This window comes from Anguilla anguilla, chromosome 6 (genome assembly GCF_013347855.1).
Source record: "Anguilla anguilla isolate fAngAng1 chromosome 6, fAngAng1.pri, whole genome shotgun sequence".
In the NCBI taxonomy this organism is placed as follows: Eukaryota; Metazoa; Chordata; class Actinopteri; order Anguilliformes; family Anguillidae; genus Anguilla; species Anguilla anguilla.
In genome coordinates, this window is record NC_049206.1 from 52679117 (window position 1) to 52700665 (window position 21549).

Sequence of the window (21549 nt, forward strand, 5' to 3'; positions counted from 1 at the left end):
TGTTCACGGAGGCCCACTTTTCAGGAGGCCCACTTTTCAGGAGGCACTTGCCCCCCCCCCCCCCAATAGAGCCCCCCCAAGAGCAGGCATGGCGTCCGTGCCAAACTCGCCTTTGATGAAGTACTTGGCGTTGCGCGGCAGATCCCCGATCCTCCGCTGGTAGTCGCCGTTGATCTTCACCTGGCAGATGTTGGCCCCCTGGCAGGAGGACGAGGAGCTGTTGGTGATGCCGGAGAGCTGGATGTCGTATATGTACCGGTCCCCGTTGGACCGGATGTCCCCCGAGGCCTGGTGGAACCTGCCCAAACAGACACATCCTCTTCACCGTGCTCTCGAAATCATACGAAGGACAGGGTATTTTTTTTTAACTTTAGCTAGCGCACGATAACAGTTCATTACACCTTCAGCCACGGGATGAGAAGCCCACTCTGCCACACAGGATTTGATGGGAATTCAAGGGGAAAAGTAGAGAGCCATGACACACTAAACCCAGGAGTAACCTGACGCCCATGTGCGTAGGGCACAGGGAAGCCCTGGAAACAAACTGAAATTCCGTTCACTCATTGCAGTTGCAGTTGCAAAGCATCATGGGAATTTAATTTTTTTTTATTGGGATGGGACGGGGGGGGGGGGGGGTCACCTGTAGTAGAGGGCTCCGAGGCTGAAGCTGACCCCCGTGTCGGGCACTCGGATGGTGCCGTTCACCATCTCCACCTCCTGCTGCGTCACGGCGCAGGCCGCCCGCGTCTCCCACTCCAGCCAGAACTCGCAGGCCTGCTCGTCCACCCTGCGCAACGACACAAGTACACACACACACACACACACACAGAGACAAGCACACGCAGACGCACACAAGCGCATGCACGTACACGCACACACACACGCACGTACACACACATGTGGGCGCACACACACACACACACACACGCGCACACACACACACACACACCCAGACAGAGACAGACAGACACACAAATAAACATTAACAACACTGTCTGAATAAGGTCACTTTGGTTACACTACCTCACACTGCAATACACAGACAACACCTTGCAAAGCCTCAGGAACAAGCATAAGACAACAGCACCATATTTCAGCGTCTAAACCAGACTCCCGGGAGGAGAGACACGTTGATTTATATTAATGCTACTTCGGAGACAACCTATTTCTAAAGCCACCTTGAAATAGAAACACAAAAACAATGCAACTGCAGCCAAAACAAAGATGCCACACTGTCCAGCAAATGGTGACTTTTTAATCATTTTTGTGGTGACTAAAGAGAGAACATAAAACATTCAGTAACTTTGCGCCGTGAGAGCACGTACACCTACGCACATTTCGCCTGGTAACAGTTCAGAAGATAAGGTTTTCGCCTTATCAAAAGAGTCTGGTGACACGGTCTAGCCTACGTCAGACAAAAACGACCTGTGTCCACCGTGGTACGATAAGCTTAATTAAATAAAATAAAATAAAAAGTTCTTGAGTAAACACGAGGACAAACCAGCTTGTAATCACTAAAAAATCGTACAATATCCCACCCCTAGTTCAATAATGCGCATTTGTACACCCGTATGCTATTTATCTATATATCATTATATTAGTAAGGTACTAACAAAGTGATTTTATATAATACAATGGTTATAAGCATCCTTGGCCAGCAGGACAACAGCAGCACTTGGGCTCTGCACTCTGAGGACAGAACCCATATCGTGAAGCACCAGCTCCACCGAGCCACAGGCCACGCCCACTCACCGCAGAAGCCTGGGGCTCCCCACCGTTTTCCCGCACGTCAGCTGAATGACGGTTTTGGCCAGGAGGCTCCGCCCGCAGGCCGCGTCCCCTTTGGTGTAGTTCACCATGATCTTCCCGTCTGTGGGGGAACAAGACGGGGTGCATTATGGTTGAGGTTAAGCGTTAAGGCTGTGAGATGACTCTTATCGTTTCCAGCGTTGGGGCCAAATAAATCCAGGAAATCCAGAAATTCGCCAACAGATGAAAAGACGCCTTGAATGTTATGCGAGACGTTTTTTTTGAATTTCGGTTCATTTCCTGAGTCGACCCAAATTTGTGAACGGGAGCGGCGGGCACCTGTGAAGCCCATGGTCTGGGTGTGCACCCGGCCCAGGGCCCGCGTGGGGCCGCCCCGTTTGCGCCGGCAGACGGTGGCGTCCTCGGGGCAGTCGGTCAGGCCCCCGTGAATCCCCTGGCACAGGTTCAGGAAGTACCTGCAAATGGACGGCAAAAGGCACAGGTTTGACTGAGGACCGACGTCAGCGAACAGAAGCACCGAAGGCAGGAGTGGCCAACCCCGGTCCTGCAGAATTCCAGAAGCCTGCTGATCTTCTCCAGTCCTCAGCACTTACTTGATCAGTTAAAGAAGCCGATTAAACAATTAACTAATTTCACCCAATTTCATGGGTCACCACACTGTTCTGTTTTCATGGTTACAGACGTTCAAAGGCTCTGTCAAAGGCCTACCGGCTAATATCTTAGCACTCTTTAATGTAGCAATAAAAACTTGAGAGTTTGTGGGAGTTTTAAATTTAGCTTTAGATATTACACTGTACACGTGTGCCATGTGCGCCAACATGCTCACGTAAGCACTGATTTTAGGGTGAAAGCAAAAGCCAACACCACGTGGCTCTCCGGGCTTGGATCAGCCGCCCCTGACCGAGAGGAAGCCAGCCGCTTCCTGCGCCCGAATGCCGAGGCGGCTTAACGAAAGGTAGCGCGACGCTCAAAGCGTCCAGCAGGGGGAGCAGGAGCCAGAAGGGGGTGGACTTACGAGTCGCCGTCGTGGCTGAACTTCCAGGGGGAGGTGAGCGAGGAGAGCGTGCGCAGGTCGAACGTCTGGTGCTGGTGCACCAGCTTGCACTCCATCTTGCGGGGCGGGCACACGACGTCGGTGGGCCACTGGAAGGTGGCGGCGCAGCCCTGCGTCTCGCTCAGCAGCTGGGGGGCCCCCCGGCCCGCCTGCCGGTCGCAGGTGAACAGGACGGTGGAGCGCCGCTTCCCTTTGACTGGCAAAAACACCGGCAACGCCGTTCCTCAAACGTCTTACGCCTCTACCGTCACAGCAATACAGGTTTCTAAAGGTTTAGCACTGAGACCATAAAATGCGCTATTCAATATCGATCTGTACGCGCACACGACACATACCCAATTCATATATAAAACACACTGAGAGACTGTAACTGTTGTGTAGTGGTTAGGGGACTAGGCCTGAGACCACTGCTCTGCTGTGAAAGAAGGATAGCAACAAGACCTACTTCAAGAAAATATCAACTTTCTTTGTGTGAACTGATAATGAGTAGAATGGAAATTTCCATTCAGAGTTCCTCTGAACTCTCTCCCACTCTCTTTCTTCCTCACAAGCTCACACCACCTTGTCCCCCACTCCGACTAGAGCAGACGTAATTAATGGCTCTCCTCATATTCATTCAGCATTGCTTTAACCCTTTCAAGAGAAGCTTTACAGAATTTTTATTTTTTCAAAATTATAAGTCAGTGTTCTCGAACTCCATTGCTTTCAATTACCAGCGGTTACTGTTACATCAGTGTTAGAATGTTCAGTTCAGAACATTCTACTCACATTGTTGGTAATTAGAATGTTCAGTTAAGACCATTCTAATCACGCATTTGTGATCTCTCATCTTACAGGGTTCAAGAGAAAATGGGCTTTTACCTTCCGAACAGAATCCCCACTGCATGTCCTTGTCGTAGTCACCGGTGGTGGCGCACCAGAGCTTCCCATCAGTCCGGCCTTCCGTGGTGCACTCTGAGAAGGACTTCCCCAGGAAGTTGAACGGGAAGAAGCACACATTCCCTTCTGTCGTCACTGGAACAAAAACAGGAATACAGAGGTGAACGGGTGCATCTTCAGTGTGTAATTATTATCCATGATGAAGGTGGCTTTCTTTAAACTTATTAACACAACGGGGGGTTAGCTCCTTGGCGTTTGCATTGGTTTTGCTGTGAACTTTTTTTTCCCCATAAATTCTTTTGTTTCAGTGACCAGGCGCAATGAGGGCATCACCGATTTCCAAAACAGTAGCTTGCAGTAAAGCAGAACTGCATAACTTCGCCATTTTCTGACCTGGAAGGCAAGTGTCTCCGCTTCCGTAGTGCATGGTCACGGCCTCGTCCTCATGCTGGTAGTCCATGGTCATGGCCTTGCTGTTCCCGTACGATGCGGTGGAAGAGCTAGACACCAGGCACACGGCGCTGCCCTTGCAGCCGGGGTCCGTCACCTCCCCGCACACGTTGATGCTGTAGTGGCTGGAACCAGAGGACACCTGCACAAGCATGCAGGAGGACGACACGTACATCAGGAGCCATCTTGTAAAGCAGCTGCACAATCCTGCTTGACACTACGTTTCACTGACACTTTCAAAATGGGAAGAAGACCCATTTAAAACTAACCTAACTTTACAGATCGACCCTCATAGGAGAGGTTACCCACTCTGCACAGCAACCTCTAAAGGACCCAAAAATAGATGTGGGACAGAAAGCCAATGAAGGGGGGGTCCCTGCTCTGGCTACAGAAGGAGATTCCCCATTCGCCAGGAGACATCAGCTCTTTACAATTCAAAGTATCACATTCACACAACCGTAATGCAAATTACCATTTTCAAATGGGCCAATAAGCACAGGTCTGCCCATGCATGAAAAACCAATTACATTCAAGTAAGAAAAGTGGATAAGAAAGTGGCTCACAAGTAGTGAATATTTCTCTAACAGGCATAGGGACTTGCCCCTACACCAAAACAAGGATTTTCATAGGAGTAGAACTTCTGGTTGTGCGTGTGTCAGACGTGGGAAAAGAGTGCGATACCGTATACCGGACAGAGAGACGAGCACGTGAGACAGCAAGTGGCGCACATGCCAAGGACACAGAGAGTGAAAGAGCACAGCGCAGAGATGTCCCACCCGTTGGATGATCCCGGACAGAGGCGAGAGGTTGAAGGTGAACTGCAGCTGCGCATCCTTCAGGGTGCAGTCCTTGGTGGTGACGGCGTCCGGGCACACCACCGGGGTGGCCCACTCGAACACGTACAGGCAGTTCGACTTCCTGATCATCCGGGGCGAGCCCTGCGGCGGGAAGCGACATCAGACGGTCACGTGACTTTGTTTGTGCTCGAATTAAACCGACTGTTCAGATGGGAGTCCCGTGTTGAACCTGCGGCGGCCGTGTAAGGTGAAACAGTCACGGCAAGCGACATCAATCGCCCTCTAACCGCTTTTCAGGTCAAACACAGAATGTTTATGGTAAATTCTCAACCCAGATCTAGTGAAGTACTCATATATTCATGAACCGACATAAATGGGACAACCAAATTAAGACAAGCATTTAATAATTGACAAGTTACGCACTGTATACTTGCTTGGGACTGTGCACCAGCATGGATGTTTAACATAAATGCTATGGACAAAACTCTACATAAGACATCGTAGCGATTATACACGAGTTATCACATGCCAATCAAAATCTCTGAATCATGCCAATCAATCTCTGAAGCAGAGGCAACATATTTCCGCTGAACCAGTCACAGTGTAGCCTTATCACACAGCTGTAACATCCTCCATCAGTTTAGGAGGGAAAGAACTGGCATGCATTTTCTTTGAGGCGGTGAAAGGCACACAGCCTCTGCCTTTCACTCTGCATCAGAAGACTGATCAGCTCCGGTGATGTCACAGGAAGCTCTCAGGCGCCTGACTCACCAGACGAGGCGCTGATGAGTGGTGAGAGGGAGGGGGATGCTTAGCCTCCAGGCCAAACAGTCACCAATTACAGCTCACAGTTTGGAAACTATGACATCATAAGTACGGTCTTGGCCTCTCTCTAACCAGACACTTGTACCTCACACGTCTGGGTTGCTTGGTTCCATTTAATTCCGGTCAATTCAAAAAACTAACTGAAATTCAGTTAATGAATTTGAAAAAAAAAATCCAACATCGGTGGCATTTTACAATTCATGAACTGAATCTCAATTTGTTTCCCTATTTGACAGAATGGAAATGGAACTGACCAAAACCCTGCTACCACACTTCCGGCTTTTTATTTACTGATCATAGGGCTCTCGAGTTTTGACACCATCGAGGCTGAAAATACGGGAGGATAAACTCTAGAGCACCCACCAGCTCGGTGCCAGCCTGGCAGCTGAAAACGAGGAGGGAGCTGTAGTTCTGGGAGGAGTCTGTGGGGCACGGGGTGGTGCTGTTGAAGGATATGTACACCTCGTTGATGGCCTCGTTGATCTGCGGAGGGAACGTGATACGCCCAATATCCTGCGGGGTGACAGAGAGAGGTAACGGCCAAATTAATAAACAAATGCATTCATAGTGACAGGTGAACTCAGTTGGGTCCCATTTGTAAGCGTGTGAAATCCTGAAACCATCTGAGTAAGATGAAAGGAGTTTACGACCAGCAAAATGGCCAAACCTGAGTTAAATTACACAATTATGGTAGAACTTAAGCACACTTTCAACAACCTTAATTGATCAAGGCTCTTGATCAAGGGTTTGACAAAAACCAGCATCCCCAGGACCAGGGTTGGGAAACGCCGTACTAGAAGACCTTTAGACATCCACTACAGACATTTAGCCATCGGCACTGCTCTACAGACTCACAGCGCAGCCATAATGTTCGTTAGTACAGCAATGCAGGAATCCAGGAGGGAGATGGGGCTGTAACTCACTATGGGAGGCCCATTGTCTGGGTCCATGCACACGGACGTTCCTGGGGGACAAGCCACCCCGGGGATGGGGTTGAGCGGCTGACATATATTGATATAAAAGTCAGGGGAGAGGTCCTTGGACAGGTCCTCGTCGGTGGCGGTGTAGAAGCCCGTTTTGTGAATGAGAGGGGTGAGGTCAATGAGGGAGGTCCCATTGGAGACTGAGCATTTGACCTGCAATCGCAGAACATACACAGGATGAAGACACCAGCAGAAACCTTTGTGGGCTGTCAGATATAAGCCCTAACCGACTGTTTGAATGCATTCGCCATACAAATACACAGTAAATAACCGCATATACTGCACCGAACTGTCTGAAGAAGAAAATACTTTCACACAAAAAATTTACTTCAGAATGCATGCACATTCACACGCACATGCATGCACACGCGCACCCACCCACACGCGCGCACGCATGGGACACAAGACCAGTATTACAGTAACAGAGTTACAGTAGCAGATTTCGCAAAAATTGATTTAAAAAACAATTTACATTGCAGAGGATTATACATCAACTAAAACTGAAAAGGCTTCTGAACCTCATCTTGTTAAAAATCACTTACAAAGTCAGGCTCATATAGACAGCACCTAGCACCCACTCAGAGGATGTGCAACTTGACGTAACTTGCACAAACATTCCCAGTTAAAGTCAGTAATGGTTAACCAGTCATCAAGGACACTGTGGTTCCACAGCCAGTTCAGTCTTGACCAGAGGATCATGTCCTAACTGGTATGGGGAGTCCATTTCTGGTATGGGGAGTCGTGAACCCAGGCCTCACCTGCTGCTCACAGACCAGTGGCGTGTGCCAGGAGAAAAAGTGGATGCACTTCTCCTCGTCCGTGTCCACCAGGACGGGGCCGCCCCCGGCCGCGCCCTGGGACGCGCAGACGAAGCTGAAGACGCTCTTGTGCCGCAGGGTGGGGTTGGCTGCGCACGCGTCCCCGCCCTCGTAGGTCAGCTGCACCACCTGGTCCCGGTAGGAGAGCGTCTGCGAGAAGCTCCCTCCGTTCAAGGCGGTCAGGCTGTCTTTGATGCAGACGCCTGCGTGACACAGGAAACTGACCTCAGATAAACTCTCATGCTATTCTTTCACTGTCTGTCAAATCATTACCCCTCCAGGTCAACTTAAGGTACCTAAAATTATGGTCATGCTATTGCTGGAGTTAAAATAAATTTTAAAAAAACAAAGAATCTTCACAATATATTCGCAAAAGGTATCATTTACATAAACAAAACCAAACCAAACCAGGAGGAGTCTTTACCCGCGCCCTTTTCACATCCTGCGTTAGCCACTTCACCACAGACGTTCAACCGAAACATCTTCCTCCGGTTGACGCTGTCGTACACCGTGTAGCCTTCCGGTCTCCTCAGGCCATTCAGGTCGAAGAGGTGCCCTGTGAGAGGGGACGCACGTTAGTGAGTTTGCGGCTGATGGGCGGGAAACTGTGGCGGGCGACCAGCACAGCTGCAACGCAGGCGACAGAAGAGGCGGTGGCGTGCCTCACCGGTTAGCGGGTTGGCCACCCTGCAGTCCCCATGCTCGCTGCTCTTGAGCGGACAGGCGGTGGCAGTAAACCACATGAAGGTGTAGACGCAATCCTCGATGGCTGTGATCAGAGTCGGGCTGGAGTCCTGAGAGGACACAGGAAGTCAGGACGACAAACAGTAAGTCAGTCTGGTCAGCCCTGCTCTTTCGCCTTTTTTGACTGGTAGAGTATGTGCGCGTGCAAGAATGTATGAGTGTACGAATGAGTACGTATGAGTATTTGTGTGAGTATTTGTGAGTGTTTGTGTGTGTGTATGTGTGTAAGAAACAGGAAGAACCGTTTGCTCACCACTTTGTCCTCGTCACACTTGAAGCGTATGATGGTGGTCCGGTTCCTCTGCTTATCAGGACACTTGTCCCCATGGGTGTACTTGAGGACCAGGACGCCCCTCTCTAAATGGGGTGTAGACTCCGCCTCCCCCAGACTGAAGTACTGGTCTCCACTCTTTAGACAGGACGCAGAGGTGGACGGGCATCTCCAGGACCCTGAGAAACATGATGATGGTTTTGCATACCAACCCTGCCAGTTCCATTCACAAGTACCACAACAGCACTGACACCTGACTACACACCTATCCACAAAATATTTACTAAAAATGACCCAAACTCACACCACTGCTACAACTTCTCATGACATTAATGAATACCACTACAGCTGCTGAAATGATGAGGCATAATTTAAATTGGAAGGTTGGTCATCATGACAGATATTTTAGCATTTAATCTCCTTATTGGCTCAGATTAGGCATTTATAGTGCTCATAATTGACCCATTTCTGGAATTTTCTATAGAGTCCTTAATAGGCTTTGAATAGTGCAAGTGATCAGAAGGAAAGTCTTTCTGTGGCACTGCCCACTCACCAGACTGTGGTACCAAGGACTTGCATACGTTGATGTAATATCGCTGCTCCTGGTTCCCCGTCTGCGAATCGACTGCCCAGTTACTACGGGGCATCGACAGAGGCGAGAGGTCATAGGAGTTGCCTTTATCATCTCTGTGAGGGAGGAAATTCAGTCCGGTCAGGAGGGTGCCTATAAACATGACTTTGCTGGAGAACTGTATGAGAACACAGTGACGGTTCCCTTACTTGAAGGAGCAGCTTGTTGTTTTGAAGGGGAGACAAGCCAGTGCTGTGTTCCATTCAAAAAGGTAGGTGCAGTCTGGTGTTTCCTTGATAAACTGTGGTTCCCCCTAGTGGAGGGAGGTGAAAAACACAACTTAGTCACACAGTGCAAACTCAAGATGAGCAGACCAGGCAAACAGCTACATATCTGCAATTTCACATTCATCACAGAACAAAGAATAAAGAACAAAGTCCCCCCCCCGCCCGCCACCCCCATTGCCTTTAATCTTCCCTCAGACGACTTACCGTGCCCTGGCTGTGGTCACAGGTAAACAGAATGGCGGTGGCCCGCTCATATATCTTGTGGCAGGTCTGGCCGTGGGTATAGTTGATCATTATGAGCCCATCATCGTAGGTCAGGGTCTGTGTGGTGAGACCTAGAGGACAGAGAGGACAGGAACACCCCCCCCACCACCAGCCACAAAAAATGAAAAAAGGATATTTTCTGCAAGCCTCTGGGAATTCCAAACACTAATATGCGGACTCCTTGCCTTAACAGGTTCATGTTACGACCCCAAACATGTGACTGTGATTGCACATTTCCTATGGGCTGACCTATGACCAGCTTCAGCATTCCTTCTGTCCCCTTTACCTCTAAGAACAGCAGGCTCTGCTAGGTCACAGGAGTTCTGGTGCTATGCAGGTTTATGAATATTTATGGGGAGGCGTGGCCAAGGACAGAACACCCATTGCGTCTCTACTGTCCGTAGTCACGCTCCCTCATGATTATTCATAAGCTGCAGCAAACTGAACATTTTTCAGCTTCAACATTTCTGAAGAAAGACCCCTGAACAGAAATTTATCGGAGAACACCACGTACCTGCAATCCTGTGAGTGCTTCCTTCCACCTGACAGGAAGAGACGGTTTCATTTCCTGTGTCCTTGTGGGTGCATATCTTCTCATTGAGGGCCCCGCAGACGGCAAAGTGGTACTCGTACTCTCCGCTCTTCACCGTGTAGTCCTTCCCAGAGAGGGACGTCATGTCGAACACGTAGCTGCTTCGGGGGTCTCTGACCTTACAGTTGTCACCTGTGGTTATCGGTGTCAACGGGAACATGAGGCAGACAACTTTACCAATGACATACAGGAACCTGTCAGATTGAAATCACAGTGCAACAGACACTGAACCACACTGCGATAACGTTTTTTTTGTATCAGTCACAGAACACTCATTTTCCTTTTCTAAAAAGAAAGGCTCCTACTGTGACCGCTCACAGGTCCCCTACCCCCCGGCTCCCCCTCGTACCCTGAACTCTGTGGACGGGGCAGGCTTCCGAGGTCCTCCAGGTGAAGACGTATTCACAGCCGTTCTTTTCAGTGAACATCGGGGAGCCCTGCCACAGACAGACAGATTGGGTGGAATGGACAATAACCTGGTGCCCAGCTCCGAACCTTTCCACACCATGGACCAAGTGAAGTGGGCTTTTAAAGACAAAGACTAGACCTGTGTCTCTGGAGAGGCTAATTCTACAATCTATACAAAAGAGGATGGTCCAAAGACAAGCACTTCTGACTTTTGACTGAGTCCATACTATGCAAGGAAAAAAAATGATTAATGTGATGGTACCAGTCTGTTTTTAACCTAAAAAACGTGCTTTGAAACTTCCTGCACCAGACAGTTTACCCACTGTCTCGTTCATCAAATGCTCACAGCTAAAGCTCTCTGAAAGAGCCACTTTAGATGCCATCTGTCACACAGTACTCAAAAAAAATAAAATAAAATAAAATAAATTCATCAAAATGTGTCTGCATATAGAAATAAGGATGAAATATGAAGTGAAATGCACTGTAAAAAAAAAAAAAAAAAAGTGCTCACAGGGCTGTCGTCACACTGGAAAATGATTCGGGTGGAGTAGCGGCTGTTCTCGCACTTGTCCCCGTTGCCGTAAACGATGCTGATGGAGCCGTCCGCTGCGGCCTGAGGGTTGGACTGGACGTAGCCCAGGTTCACGCCCGTGCCGTCGATGATGGCGCAGGTGCCCAGAGCGCCCCCTGTGGTGGAGAGCGAGCTCTGTTAGCCGGCCCAACACAACCTTCAGGAACGCCAAGCCAGAACACTCCCAGAGTCCTGTGCGGGAAATGAACTGAAGCGCACCCCGTGTGTCTGAGTACATCCGGCGATAAGACTCACCAGGGCAACCCAAGACCCTGGGCAGGGGTCTGCACACGTTGATGTAGAAAGTCCTGGTCTTTGCCTGAGCGGAGGTGTCGATGGCCACCCAGGGGCTGTCATCTCTGCTGAGGTCACTGAGGTCATACTCCTTACCATGGGAATCTGAACACATAACATTATCACCGTCAGGCCCGTGCTGTGGGTTAGCATCCTACAGTGCAAATGTGCGTGTTAGCCATTAGGACAGAGTCCAACTAAACCGTACTCATTCATTCTAGAATTTTCCTGGGTATCAAAAGCCAGAAGACTACACCTATGCTGTACTGCTGCAGAGAAAACTGTATCTAATGAAAAATGCAGAACCTCAAGCTCACTATATAATGGAAATCTGGCACAAGAGACGCTCTGTATTAGAAAGGCAGTAGTTATACAGATAATCGACGGGCAATTCCACCGCAGTTAAGAATGAGCGTTCCTGATTCCGCCCCCCTTACCAGTGAGCTGGCAGTCGACGGGGGCCACCGGACAGGCTAGGGCCGTCTTCAATTCAAAGAACACATCGTGGGTGACCTGACTGGACGAGCTCATCTCTTCGCGAAGCAGCCGTAGTCTGTTGCTGTTGTCCTGATCGCACACCAGACTGATGATGAAGGTGTTCCTGGTGCCTGGGGCGGGGTTAGATTGTCACTGCTTGTCAGATCACAGAAACGGACACAAAATACATTTCAGTCATGCCCCAGAGCTGGGCACTGAAGACACTAAACATGAAATCTCCTAAATCTGCCAACCAGCTGTGCACACCAAGAACAGCGGGAAAGTCACGTGACCTCCGAACAACTGTGCTGTTGACAGAGGATATTATAATCGGAACTAGAATACAAACGAAAGAGGAATGGGTAAAAATCTGGGGCGTTAAAACAGGGGCTGCTGCAAACTTTAAAATCCAATGGAAGATGCTACCGAATATAAAATTAGAGGAGCTGACTACAACTACAGTACACATCCTGATAGGTAAATTATACAACTTTAGCAATACTGCTAATAACACTGACAAAAAATACATAACATTTACAGTCCTGCCTGATGGTAAGTGTAGTCCTGAGCCAGTTCACGTGTACTCCGCAAGTTCCCACCAGCCCCATTCTGCCTTTCCAGTTAATTGCCCTGTTCGCAAGAGAGGGAGCATTCAGGAGCACTGACTCTACCTGTGGGTGTATCCAAGGCCCCTTTGTATGTGAGGGTGAGGACGCCATCTGTGGAGAACTGCAGTGACTTCTCCACTCCTACGGCCCCCACGGGTTTTCCATTCTCTATCTCGCACCCAGCCATCGGGTCACCGTGGTCCGTGCCACACCTGGCCACCGGGCCACAGATGTTCACCTGGGGGGCCGAAAGCAACACAGCTCCACTTCTCTGATATTGTGATAATACAGGCTGAATTCCCCCTCGCCTAGTGTCGATACAAATAATCCCTTATTTTGCAAGTCCACATTGTAAAACAGGCCCCTAATGAATAAGCATTCTTCAAACAGCTGTAGAGAAAATTAACTGGGCTAAAAACCAAACAGCTGGAGTCACTAAATAGTAATTCCTGACATCAAAACATTCCAAGGACAGACCAGAAAAAATAATGCAGTTTTTCTACAGCTCACCAAGAAAGTCTTCCCATTTCCTTCAGCCGTGTAGCCATTTTCATTTTGTAGGGGAAGCAGGTTGTACTCAAACCCGGTGTTGGGGTCTTTGATGGTGCACGTCTACAAAAACAGAAAAAAGCAACTCGGTTTATGATTATGAATACATCGGCGCACTGGAATTCCGCCCTACTATCTTCAAGACAACAGAAATGACAAAATTCAGATCGACGGGTGTGCAAGAAAGCGTGTCCGCTTGTCCGTTTTCTCACCTTCGCATCATCTTCAGTGCTTGAGATTGCACAAGCCGCGTCTGTGTGCCACAGGAAGGTGGCGGTGCAGTTCTGGCTCATGATGAAACGAGGGCCGGACTATAAGACGGAGAGAAGTCCAGCTGAAGATTAGCACATTTAGCATTTAGCGCATCACCGGACCTAGGCGCAGATCAACTTGCAGCAAAACTCAGAAGTACTATGGGCAACTTCTATATCAGATTGACTGACTGTCAGGACCTATGAGTTATCACAATTAGCTTTGCATTTCTGCTAAACAACGACAATGCTATAAAAGACTGGGGAGAGATGAGTCTGGGGTCAAAGGTCAAAAGGGCGGTCCTCCTTACCACTGCCCCCTTGAGGCAGACCAGGTGGATGAGGGTGGTGTAGGTGGTGGTCCTTTCGTCCGAGACGCAGGTGGAGCCGCCCGTGTACTCCAGCAGGAGGCGGCCCTTCTGTTCAATGGTGGGCCCTTTCATGGCCACGCCCATGTTGCTGATGGACACCGCCTCAGCCATACCGCCCTGAAACAGCCCAAACGCGAGTACACAGACACACAAAATCAGCAGCGTTATTTACAGTTATTTACTGTTACATACAACACAGTAAATACTCTGGAATGTAATTTACACAAGTTGATTTGCGGCGATTGTTCAATTTCAAAAATAGTGAATCTTCCTGGGGGGTCTTACAGAGTGATGGGGAATGAGGGGAATCTACCCCTCCGTTACTGTAAAGATCCTGATAATGCATTGGATATATGTATGAATGCACCTGCCATAATTATCATAATTAACATTCTTATGATTATTAAAGAAGCAGGGAGGACTCAGAGCCGGGCACGTGAGTGAGCTGACCTCCTGCGGCACGTATTTCATCTCGCAGACGGACGTGCGCCGGTCACAGCCCGTCACGGCGTTGATGGGACGGCACACGTTGATGTAGTACTTCCTCAGGTTGTTGGGGTCAGACACGTCCATGGCCAGCCAGTTCTTGCCGCCGTTCCTCTCTGACCTGGCCAGACTGGAAGACATGCGGGGGGAAAAGAATTTGTGACCGCCGGAATGCCTCGATGGGCATATTGACCCTTTATGGTGTGAGATCACAAATGTGATTAGAATGTATTTAACTGAGCATTCTAATGCTGATGTAACAAATTGCTAATGGTAACTGAAAGCAATGTGTTAAGGGAGTTCTAGAACACTCCCTTAGATTTTTGAAAAAAGCATTCCAATAAAACCTACTCTTCAAAGGGTTAAAGTACTACCATTGTTAGGTAACCTCACCTGGACAAGTCATACTGCTCCAAGGTATTGGGGTCTGTCACGACACACTCCTGCGGCCTCTCTGGGCAGGCGTATGACGTGTACCACTTGAAGTTGTAAGTGTAGGTGTCTTCCACCTGCGAGTCCCCAAAGAACACTGACGTGAAACACTGTGAGAATGGCCGCGATTTCCCAGAAATTTTCTGGAAGTGCTTTAATGCGAATAGGGAACGGGCAAACGGTGCTCATTTGCTGCCATTTTCTTTCTGCTAATTTCACTCCGAGTGTCCATGTTACCTGGTACTCAGGGTTTAGTAAGGAGTACATTAATTCCTTACCTGGTACTCAGGGTTTAGTAAGGAGCACATTCATTCCTTACCTGGTACTCAGGGTTTAGTAAGGAGCACATTCATTCGTTACCTGGTACTCAGGGTTTAGTAAGGAGCACATTCATTCGTTACCTGGTACTCGGGTTTCCCGGCCCCGGCCTCGCGGTCACACAGGAAGGAGATGAGCGTGGAGCGCTGGGTGTGCTGCTCGTTGTTGTACTTGGAGCCGTTCTGGTAAGTGAGCTGGATCATCCCGTCGTAGTAGGACAGCCTGGAGTTGAACTGCCCCAGGCTCCAGGAGTGGCCGCTGAGGAGACACAGCGAATGGGGGGGGTGAGAGCACGGCTCCGCCTCATTTGGACCGGGACGGGGTAGGGGGAGGTGGAAAACCCTGGGTCCACCCAGCGCAAACATATGCCGCTTATTTGCCTTAACCATAAAATCGGTAGCATATCTGTAGCCAAGAAACCAGAGACTGTTGAGGAAGTGAATACTCTAATCGAACAATGAAATATCAAAAGGCCCTGTGGCTCTCAAGCACCAACGTCATCCATCTGTGCGCTAGGGTAATAGGGCCTTAAATACATTTCTCCACACCACTTAATAAATCAGGCAGGGGGTTCTGTTCACTGTTCACACTTAAAACATGAACACTGTCACAGTCATCACAACAGAACACATTACACAGCAGGGATGGTAACTATGCATGGCAGAGTAAAACCTGAGCCTGGTTAGACCTGGAACGGTCAAACTGCTCTTCATTGGGAACGCTATACCCATCCCTGCACTGTCTTCAGAAAAACAGGACCTTCCACCTGAGATACACTGAGGCACACTGGGGCCGACTTGCCTATTGTCCACCTGACAGGCTCCCGCCTTATCAGGACACTTGGCGGTGGTCACGCCCCCACAGACATTGAGGAAGTACTTATATTCCCCGCTGGAAACGTTGTACGGGACGTCCTGCTTGGTCAGAGGGGAGAGGTCAAAGGAGAACCCTGCAAGGAGGAGGGAGAAACGGCAACCAATCATTGCTGCTCTCAAAAATAAAAAAAATAAAAACACTGATTTCATAACAACACGAAAATAAACCAAACAGGAAGGAGACCCTTCCCCCCTTCCCCCTGTGAGGAGCTGGTGAAGGACAGCCCTGGATCATGTGACCTACCCGCCAGCGGATCCTCCACCTTGCAGTTGTCCCCCTCGGTCTTGGACAGGACGCAGGCGGCGGCGACGTACCACTCGAACTCGTAGACGCAGCCGTCGCTCGAGACGCTCTTCATCACGGGGGCGCTCTCGAGGTCACCTGGAGCATGGGGAGGAACAGGCACGTTGCCATGGTGAGTGAGCGTCGGGGGGGGGCGGGGTCGGCTCAGAGACCGACGGCGCTACGCGTCGCTACGCTCTCACCGGGTCTGCAGATCAGCGTGACGATGGTCTGGATCCTGTTGTGGCTCCGGCACTCGTCGCCCTCCGTGTACGTCAGGCGGATGTTATTCTCGTCCATCCGTGGAGGGGAGAGGAATTTCCCCAAACTGAGGGTTTTGTCTTTTCCTGATAAAAATAAAAAGGACTGATTAAACCAAATGTGGCGGCCATATTAGCAGTTCTCAGTAAAAAAAAGCACATTTTTCATTTGCAACAAGAAATCGGTTCACGCTTCAGATGAATTGCCTCTGGAAATGAAGCACTAAAATGTCATTACATTAAGTCCCAGGGAAATATGATGTTAATCTGAATGCCATTTTAGAGTTTTTATAGATATTGTTCATGCTGACCTAACGGGAGCATAACATGAGTTTAAAGAGAACGAGGCAGGATGAGGTATGGCCTTGAACTCACCCACAGCACAGATAGCGGCGTCCTCTGGGCAACCTGCTGTCGCCCCCTGCTGGAGAATTTTGTGACAGACATTTATGTAAAACCGCTTTCCGTCTTGAGCGTTGCCATCCACCGCCTCCCAGTTCTGGAGTGTACTCGACCCTGAAACACAGACAAATGCATAACCATGAACCGTACAGACAGATGCGCACACACACACACACACGCACACACACACACATAAGGCTCGGAAAACTTCCTTTGGACAGGCCAAGGTGCTAGATTTCAGATAACAAATCTAATGAACTAAAGTTTGCTCAAACAATTTACGAGACCCACAATAGCAAAGTTTTATTTCTATACAATATTGACACATGCCATGGCTCTTGGTTCCCACCCTGGTTGAGTAGAAATCAGTAAGAAATGGAACAGAAAAAACACCAAGCAAGGTTAAGCAGAAAAAAGGTCTGGGAGTGTAGGAGACACCTGTGACTACAACGGAATAAGACAGAATTTTGTGTGCTTTTTTAAGCCTAGAAAAAATAGCCTGGAGCTCATCTGGACATTAATATACAACTGGAGTCATGCAGATACATGGATCTGGTGCATATGCACAACTGGAATCAGAAGACCAAGTCATGGAGAGGGACAAGCAGAGTCTGCCGTCTCAATGTCTGCACATTATGTTGGATGCGTTTGTATTCCTGAGAGTTGCGCTGACGTTCTCCACTCCTGTACGTCGCTCCCCTGAGTGACTGCGATCGTAACGCTGGATGAACAAGCTTGCTCCTCACCTGAGAATCGAGTCAGGGGCGACAGGTCGTAGTGCTTCTTGTCAGACGTGACTCGGCAGAGAAGATCCTCCTTCTCCTTGACGCAGGCGTACGCCGTTTGCCAGTCGAAGTAGTAGGTGCAGTCGGACTCGCCCGTGAACACCGGGGACCCCTTCCCGTCATTGTCTTGTAAGACAAAGAGGACAATGAAGGGCTGTTGCACAGGATATGCATCACCGCACGACTGCAAAGCTAGTCTCTGAGCTGAACAAAAGGTAGGGGCTGAGCAAGACTGCAGTCTTTCGGGAAGCCCCTTTGATCACATTCATCACAGCCTACTGAAGGAAAACTGGCCTCATTAACCTGCAGTGCTCCTGTTGAGTAGGGCTGGGCAATATATCGATATCGTGACATGAGACTACATATCGTCTGGGTTTTTGTATACTGTAATATCGTGATATGGCATAAGTGTTGTCTTTTTCCTGATTTTAAAGGCAGCATTACAGTAAAGTGATGTCATTTTCTGAACTTACCTGACTGTTCTAGCTGTTCTATTATTTGCTTTACCCACTTAGTTATTACATAGGCATTACAGATGATTATTTATCAAAAATCTCATTGTGTAATTTTGTGAAAGTACCAATAGTCATCCTCACAATATCATCACAATATATCAAACAAAAATATTGTGATATTTAATTTTGTCCATATCGCCCAGCCCTACTGTAGAGCTGGGTCTCCCTTGACATCATTCAAAGCTAAATAACAGACACGCAGCCCAATTTACTTTAGCACACACAAAACATTTTAGCGCACGCAAAACTAATAACACCACCAACGATTTGTCCAAAACAAATACCGTGAGCAATCATTGGTCATGCCAAACGGTTTTGCGTGAGCTAAAGGTCATAGTACATCAGGCCCACAGTCAGTCAGCGAGGCACGCTTTGCGCATCCAGTGTCTGTACCTCCTGTACCTTTATTAAGTTCCATCATCCATTCTGGTAATTCAGGCTAACTCAGCAGTTCAGAACCAAAAAGGAGACCTATATCTGTTCACTGAGCTGGAATTTTCTGGGGAAACTTCTTAAGAAAATGACACGGACCGTTTTTGGAGAAGATCAGTCTCACCGGCTGTTTTGTTGCACTCAAAGTTAATGATGGTCATTCGCTGAAAACCGGAGCTGCAGGTACTTCCTCCCGGGTAGATGAGGGTGAGGTCACCATCAGAGTACCTGAAACGCCACAAAGACAAAGGCTTTCACATCCAGTGATGTCAGACATGTATGAAAGGACAGGCGTCTTTGGGGTAGCACTAAGGTTTATGACAGGAGCTCATAAATCAGAAGGCTATGTAAATCCCAGTGGTGTACCTTCAAGGGAAGATTAACTTCAAAATACAACGTTATTACATGCAAGACCCCAACTTACAAAAGTAAATTATATTTGGCGAGAGTACTACAAACAATAAATGAAAGTAACAACATATGGGTTGAACCAACCACGGTGGATTTTTCAGTTGAACTATACACAAGGGGACAGGGCAACTGCTCCAAATGGTCAGAACAGCACGCAGGCTTTCGAACCTCAGCGTCTGGTTCTTGTAGCGGCCGGCAATTTTGCCGGCGCCCGTCCCCCCCTCCTTGGCCTGGCATGCGGACACGTAGCCCGCCGAGTCCTTGCAGTCGTCCGCCGAGGTCTCCCCGCACACGTTCAGGTAGTACACGTAGCCGTCCCGCCCGTCGCTGCCCTTAGCCACGGCATGGTAGGGCAACTCGGTACCTGCGAGCGCAGGACAGTAACAAACGTACAGTGGATAGAAAATCACCCACAGGTTCCCCTCAACCAGACCTGGGACAAATATGTATTTGTTTTGGATTCAAACACTTTTCTACGCTTTACTGATCTTGTCTGGTGTATTGGAACCAATGAAATACTCTCAAAAATGTGCAAACCCCGCCATCTGGTCATATCGGCAGGCTCAATTACACCAGGCAAGATCAATAGAGTACGGAAAAGTATCTGAATCAAAAATAAATACACATTTGACTCAGATCTGCCCTCAACAAACCTGAAACTAGCACTTATTACGTCTCTGTGAATTTTGCACCTGTATCTTGCATATAGCTAGATGGTGTTGATGATGGTGGCCATTGTGAGATGTATGAGGCCAGAGGAAACCTCAGTTTCATTACTGCAGCGGTCGATGAGCGCAGACAGACAGGCGCAAAAGCACGTGCTGACGCGTGGAAGAGGGCGACGGAAGGTCGGCGAGGCCGCGGGGCCGAGGGGGGAGTGCCCTCCGGACGGTACTCACGCCCGAGGGTCAGGTGCCGGAGGTCGATGGAGATGTCGTGCTGCTCGCTCGTCAGGGTGCAGTTGTGGCTCTCCAGGTAGTCCCTGTGGCAGGCGTACTCGGTCACCCACTCGATCTCGTACCGGCAGTTGGTGTTCGCGGTCATCTTGGGGTTGCTGCCCTGTAGACCGGCCCCACACACGGTCAGCACAAACGGACAAAATATCCGCCGCAATCAAACAACTGAAGTTTGGGGAGGAGGGAGGGAACTACTTCAGGCTGAGATTAAGTGTCACACAGTAAGCCACGGAGTGCATATGTGTTTTTTTTTTTGTTTTGTTTTTCTATAATCGTTTTATATTTAATTTAACTAATGTTTCAATTATTTGTTCTTTGATAACTGTCTTACCAAATATTCTCTTTTTCATTCAGTTATATTTACAGCTGTACTGTAAATGAGGGGCCCTCCCTCAATGCTTCTCCAAGGTTTAAATAAATTGTGGAAAGAGAGATATTATAATGTGGGGAGCTCACTGGCCACGCATCCACCAATCAGGAGGGAGATGCCTGGCGCGTACCTGCTGACGCTGTGACGGACAGATGAAGGTGATGCTGACTGCAGGGGTGTGCTCTCCGCAGAAGTCTGGCTTCTGCTCAGCGACTCCATCGTAGCTCAGGATCAACCTGATCAAGGCCCAATAAGAAATCAGCGACTCAGCAAAAGGACTCCATCTTAGCGGCAGGTCGATACAGAGTGTGGGCGACGAAGGGCTATCAGGATTTCAAAGCTAAGGACACCGGCCAGATCTCTGATGTGGGGAGGAGCACGACCGAGTACTCTGTGGAAACCTCACCCGTTTGGTTGAATAACAGTAACAGCAGCACCTATTGGATAGCTCACCCGCGTAGTTTGGAGTAAAAGATCTGTGGTTAGTTTGCAGCGAGTCACTGCACAGGTAAACGGAAAAACACTATCTGTTATGCGAGACTAAATTCCACTGTGGGTACCGGTCAGTGTACACTGCGTTCAGGACCCGCGTCTGGCTTCTCGTGTCACTCACACACACACACATTTCGGCTGCGATCGAAACCAGCTTCCGCGCGAGACTTCCCGTGCTGTTGGTTTACCTGTCGGTGGACGAGGGCTGGAGCTGCAGCTCCTTCACGGGACGTCCCACGCTGAAGTTGCCCTTGCTGGTGACCAGGCATGCGGCCGAGCCCTCGGGACAGGGCTGCCCCAATGAAGCTGACGTATCTGAGAGACGGGGGGGGGGGGGGGTTAGGGCACAGCACACAGCAGCTCTTAACCTCAATAGGAAACCATATTCTAAAGCCCAGCTAGAAGCTAAACTCTAATGCTTCCGTACACAACACAAGCCAGAATCACAGTGAGAGTGTATTGTGTCACTTAAATACCCTTAAATAGCTACTTTGGTGAAGTCGCCGTGGTCTCCTGAACCAAGCTAAATATGGCATCGTCACTGTCAATGAGCATTCCTGTCTTTCACATGTTTGAGATGACCAATTCAGGGCACATAAAATCATTTTCTTAATAGCTCTTGTAAAAAAAACAGTTTTACAAAAATGATTTATGTTTCATGCCATTGAGAACCAAATCTGTTGTAGATTAGAATAGAT

General features: G+C 49.0%; 1 protein-coding gene across 1 annotated transcript in view; it reads right to left on the minus strand.

Moving 5' to 3' along the window:
• Nucleotides 1-21549, minus strand: part of igf2r (insulin-like growth factor 2 receptor) — a 34567-nt gene that overhangs the window by 5270 nt on the left and 7748 nt on the right. The window contains exons 6-44 of the mRNA XM_035422061.1: nt 21040-21166; nt 20490-20595; nt 19933-20092; nt 19202-19397; nt 18747-18850; nt 17637-17801; nt 16864-17004; nt 16432-16575; nt 16190-16327; nt 15872-16019; nt 15154-15328; nt 14714-14829; nt 14285-14450; nt 13775-13951; nt 13425-13523; nt 13174-13275; nt 12727-12901; nt 12016-12186; nt 11540-11683; nt 11225-11400; nt 10655-10742; nt 10228-10437; nt 9654-9784; nt 9372-9475; nt 9145-9278; nt 8574-8770; nt 8244-8370; nt 8001-8132; nt 7517-7779; nt 6699-6911; nt 6139-6288; nt 4930-5091; nt 4097-4295; nt 3686-3838; nt 2786-3020; nt 2089-2225; nt 1753-1870; nt 641-787; nt 111-298 (exon numbers count right to left, since the gene is read on the minus strand). Coding sequence (XP_035277952.1) covers nt 111-298; nt 641-787; nt 1753-1870; nt 2089-2225; nt 2786-3020; nt 3686-3838; nt 4097-4295; nt 4930-5091; nt 6139-6288; nt 6699-6911; nt 7517-7779; nt 8001-8132; nt 8244-8370; nt 8574-8770; nt 9145-9278; nt 9372-9475; nt 9654-9784; nt 10228-10437; nt 10655-10742; nt 11225-11400; nt 11540-11683; nt 12016-12186; nt 12727-12901; nt 13174-13275; nt 13425-13523; nt 13775-13951; nt 14285-14450; nt 14714-14829; nt 15154-15328; nt 15872-16019; nt 16190-16327; nt 16432-16575; nt 16864-17004; nt 17637-17801; nt 18747-18850; nt 19202-19397; nt 19933-20092; nt 20490-20595; nt 21040-21166 — 6018 coding nt within the window. The remainder of the gene's footprint in view (nt 1-110; nt 299-640; nt 788-1752; nt 1871-2088; nt 2226-2785; nt 3021-3685; nt 3839-4096; nt 4296-4929; nt 5092-6138; nt 6289-6698; nt 6912-7516; nt 7780-8000; nt 8133-8243; nt 8371-8573; nt 8771-9144; nt 9279-9371; nt 9476-9653; nt 9785-10227; nt 10438-10654; nt 10743-11224; nt 11401-11539; nt 11684-12015; nt 12187-12726; nt 12902-13173; nt 13276-13424; nt 13524-13774; nt 13952-14284; nt 14451-14713; nt 14830-15153; nt 15329-15871; nt 16020-16189; nt 16328-16431; nt 16576-16863; nt 17005-17636; nt 17802-18746; nt 18851-19201; nt 19398-19932; nt 20093-20489; nt 20596-21039; nt 21167-21549) is intronic.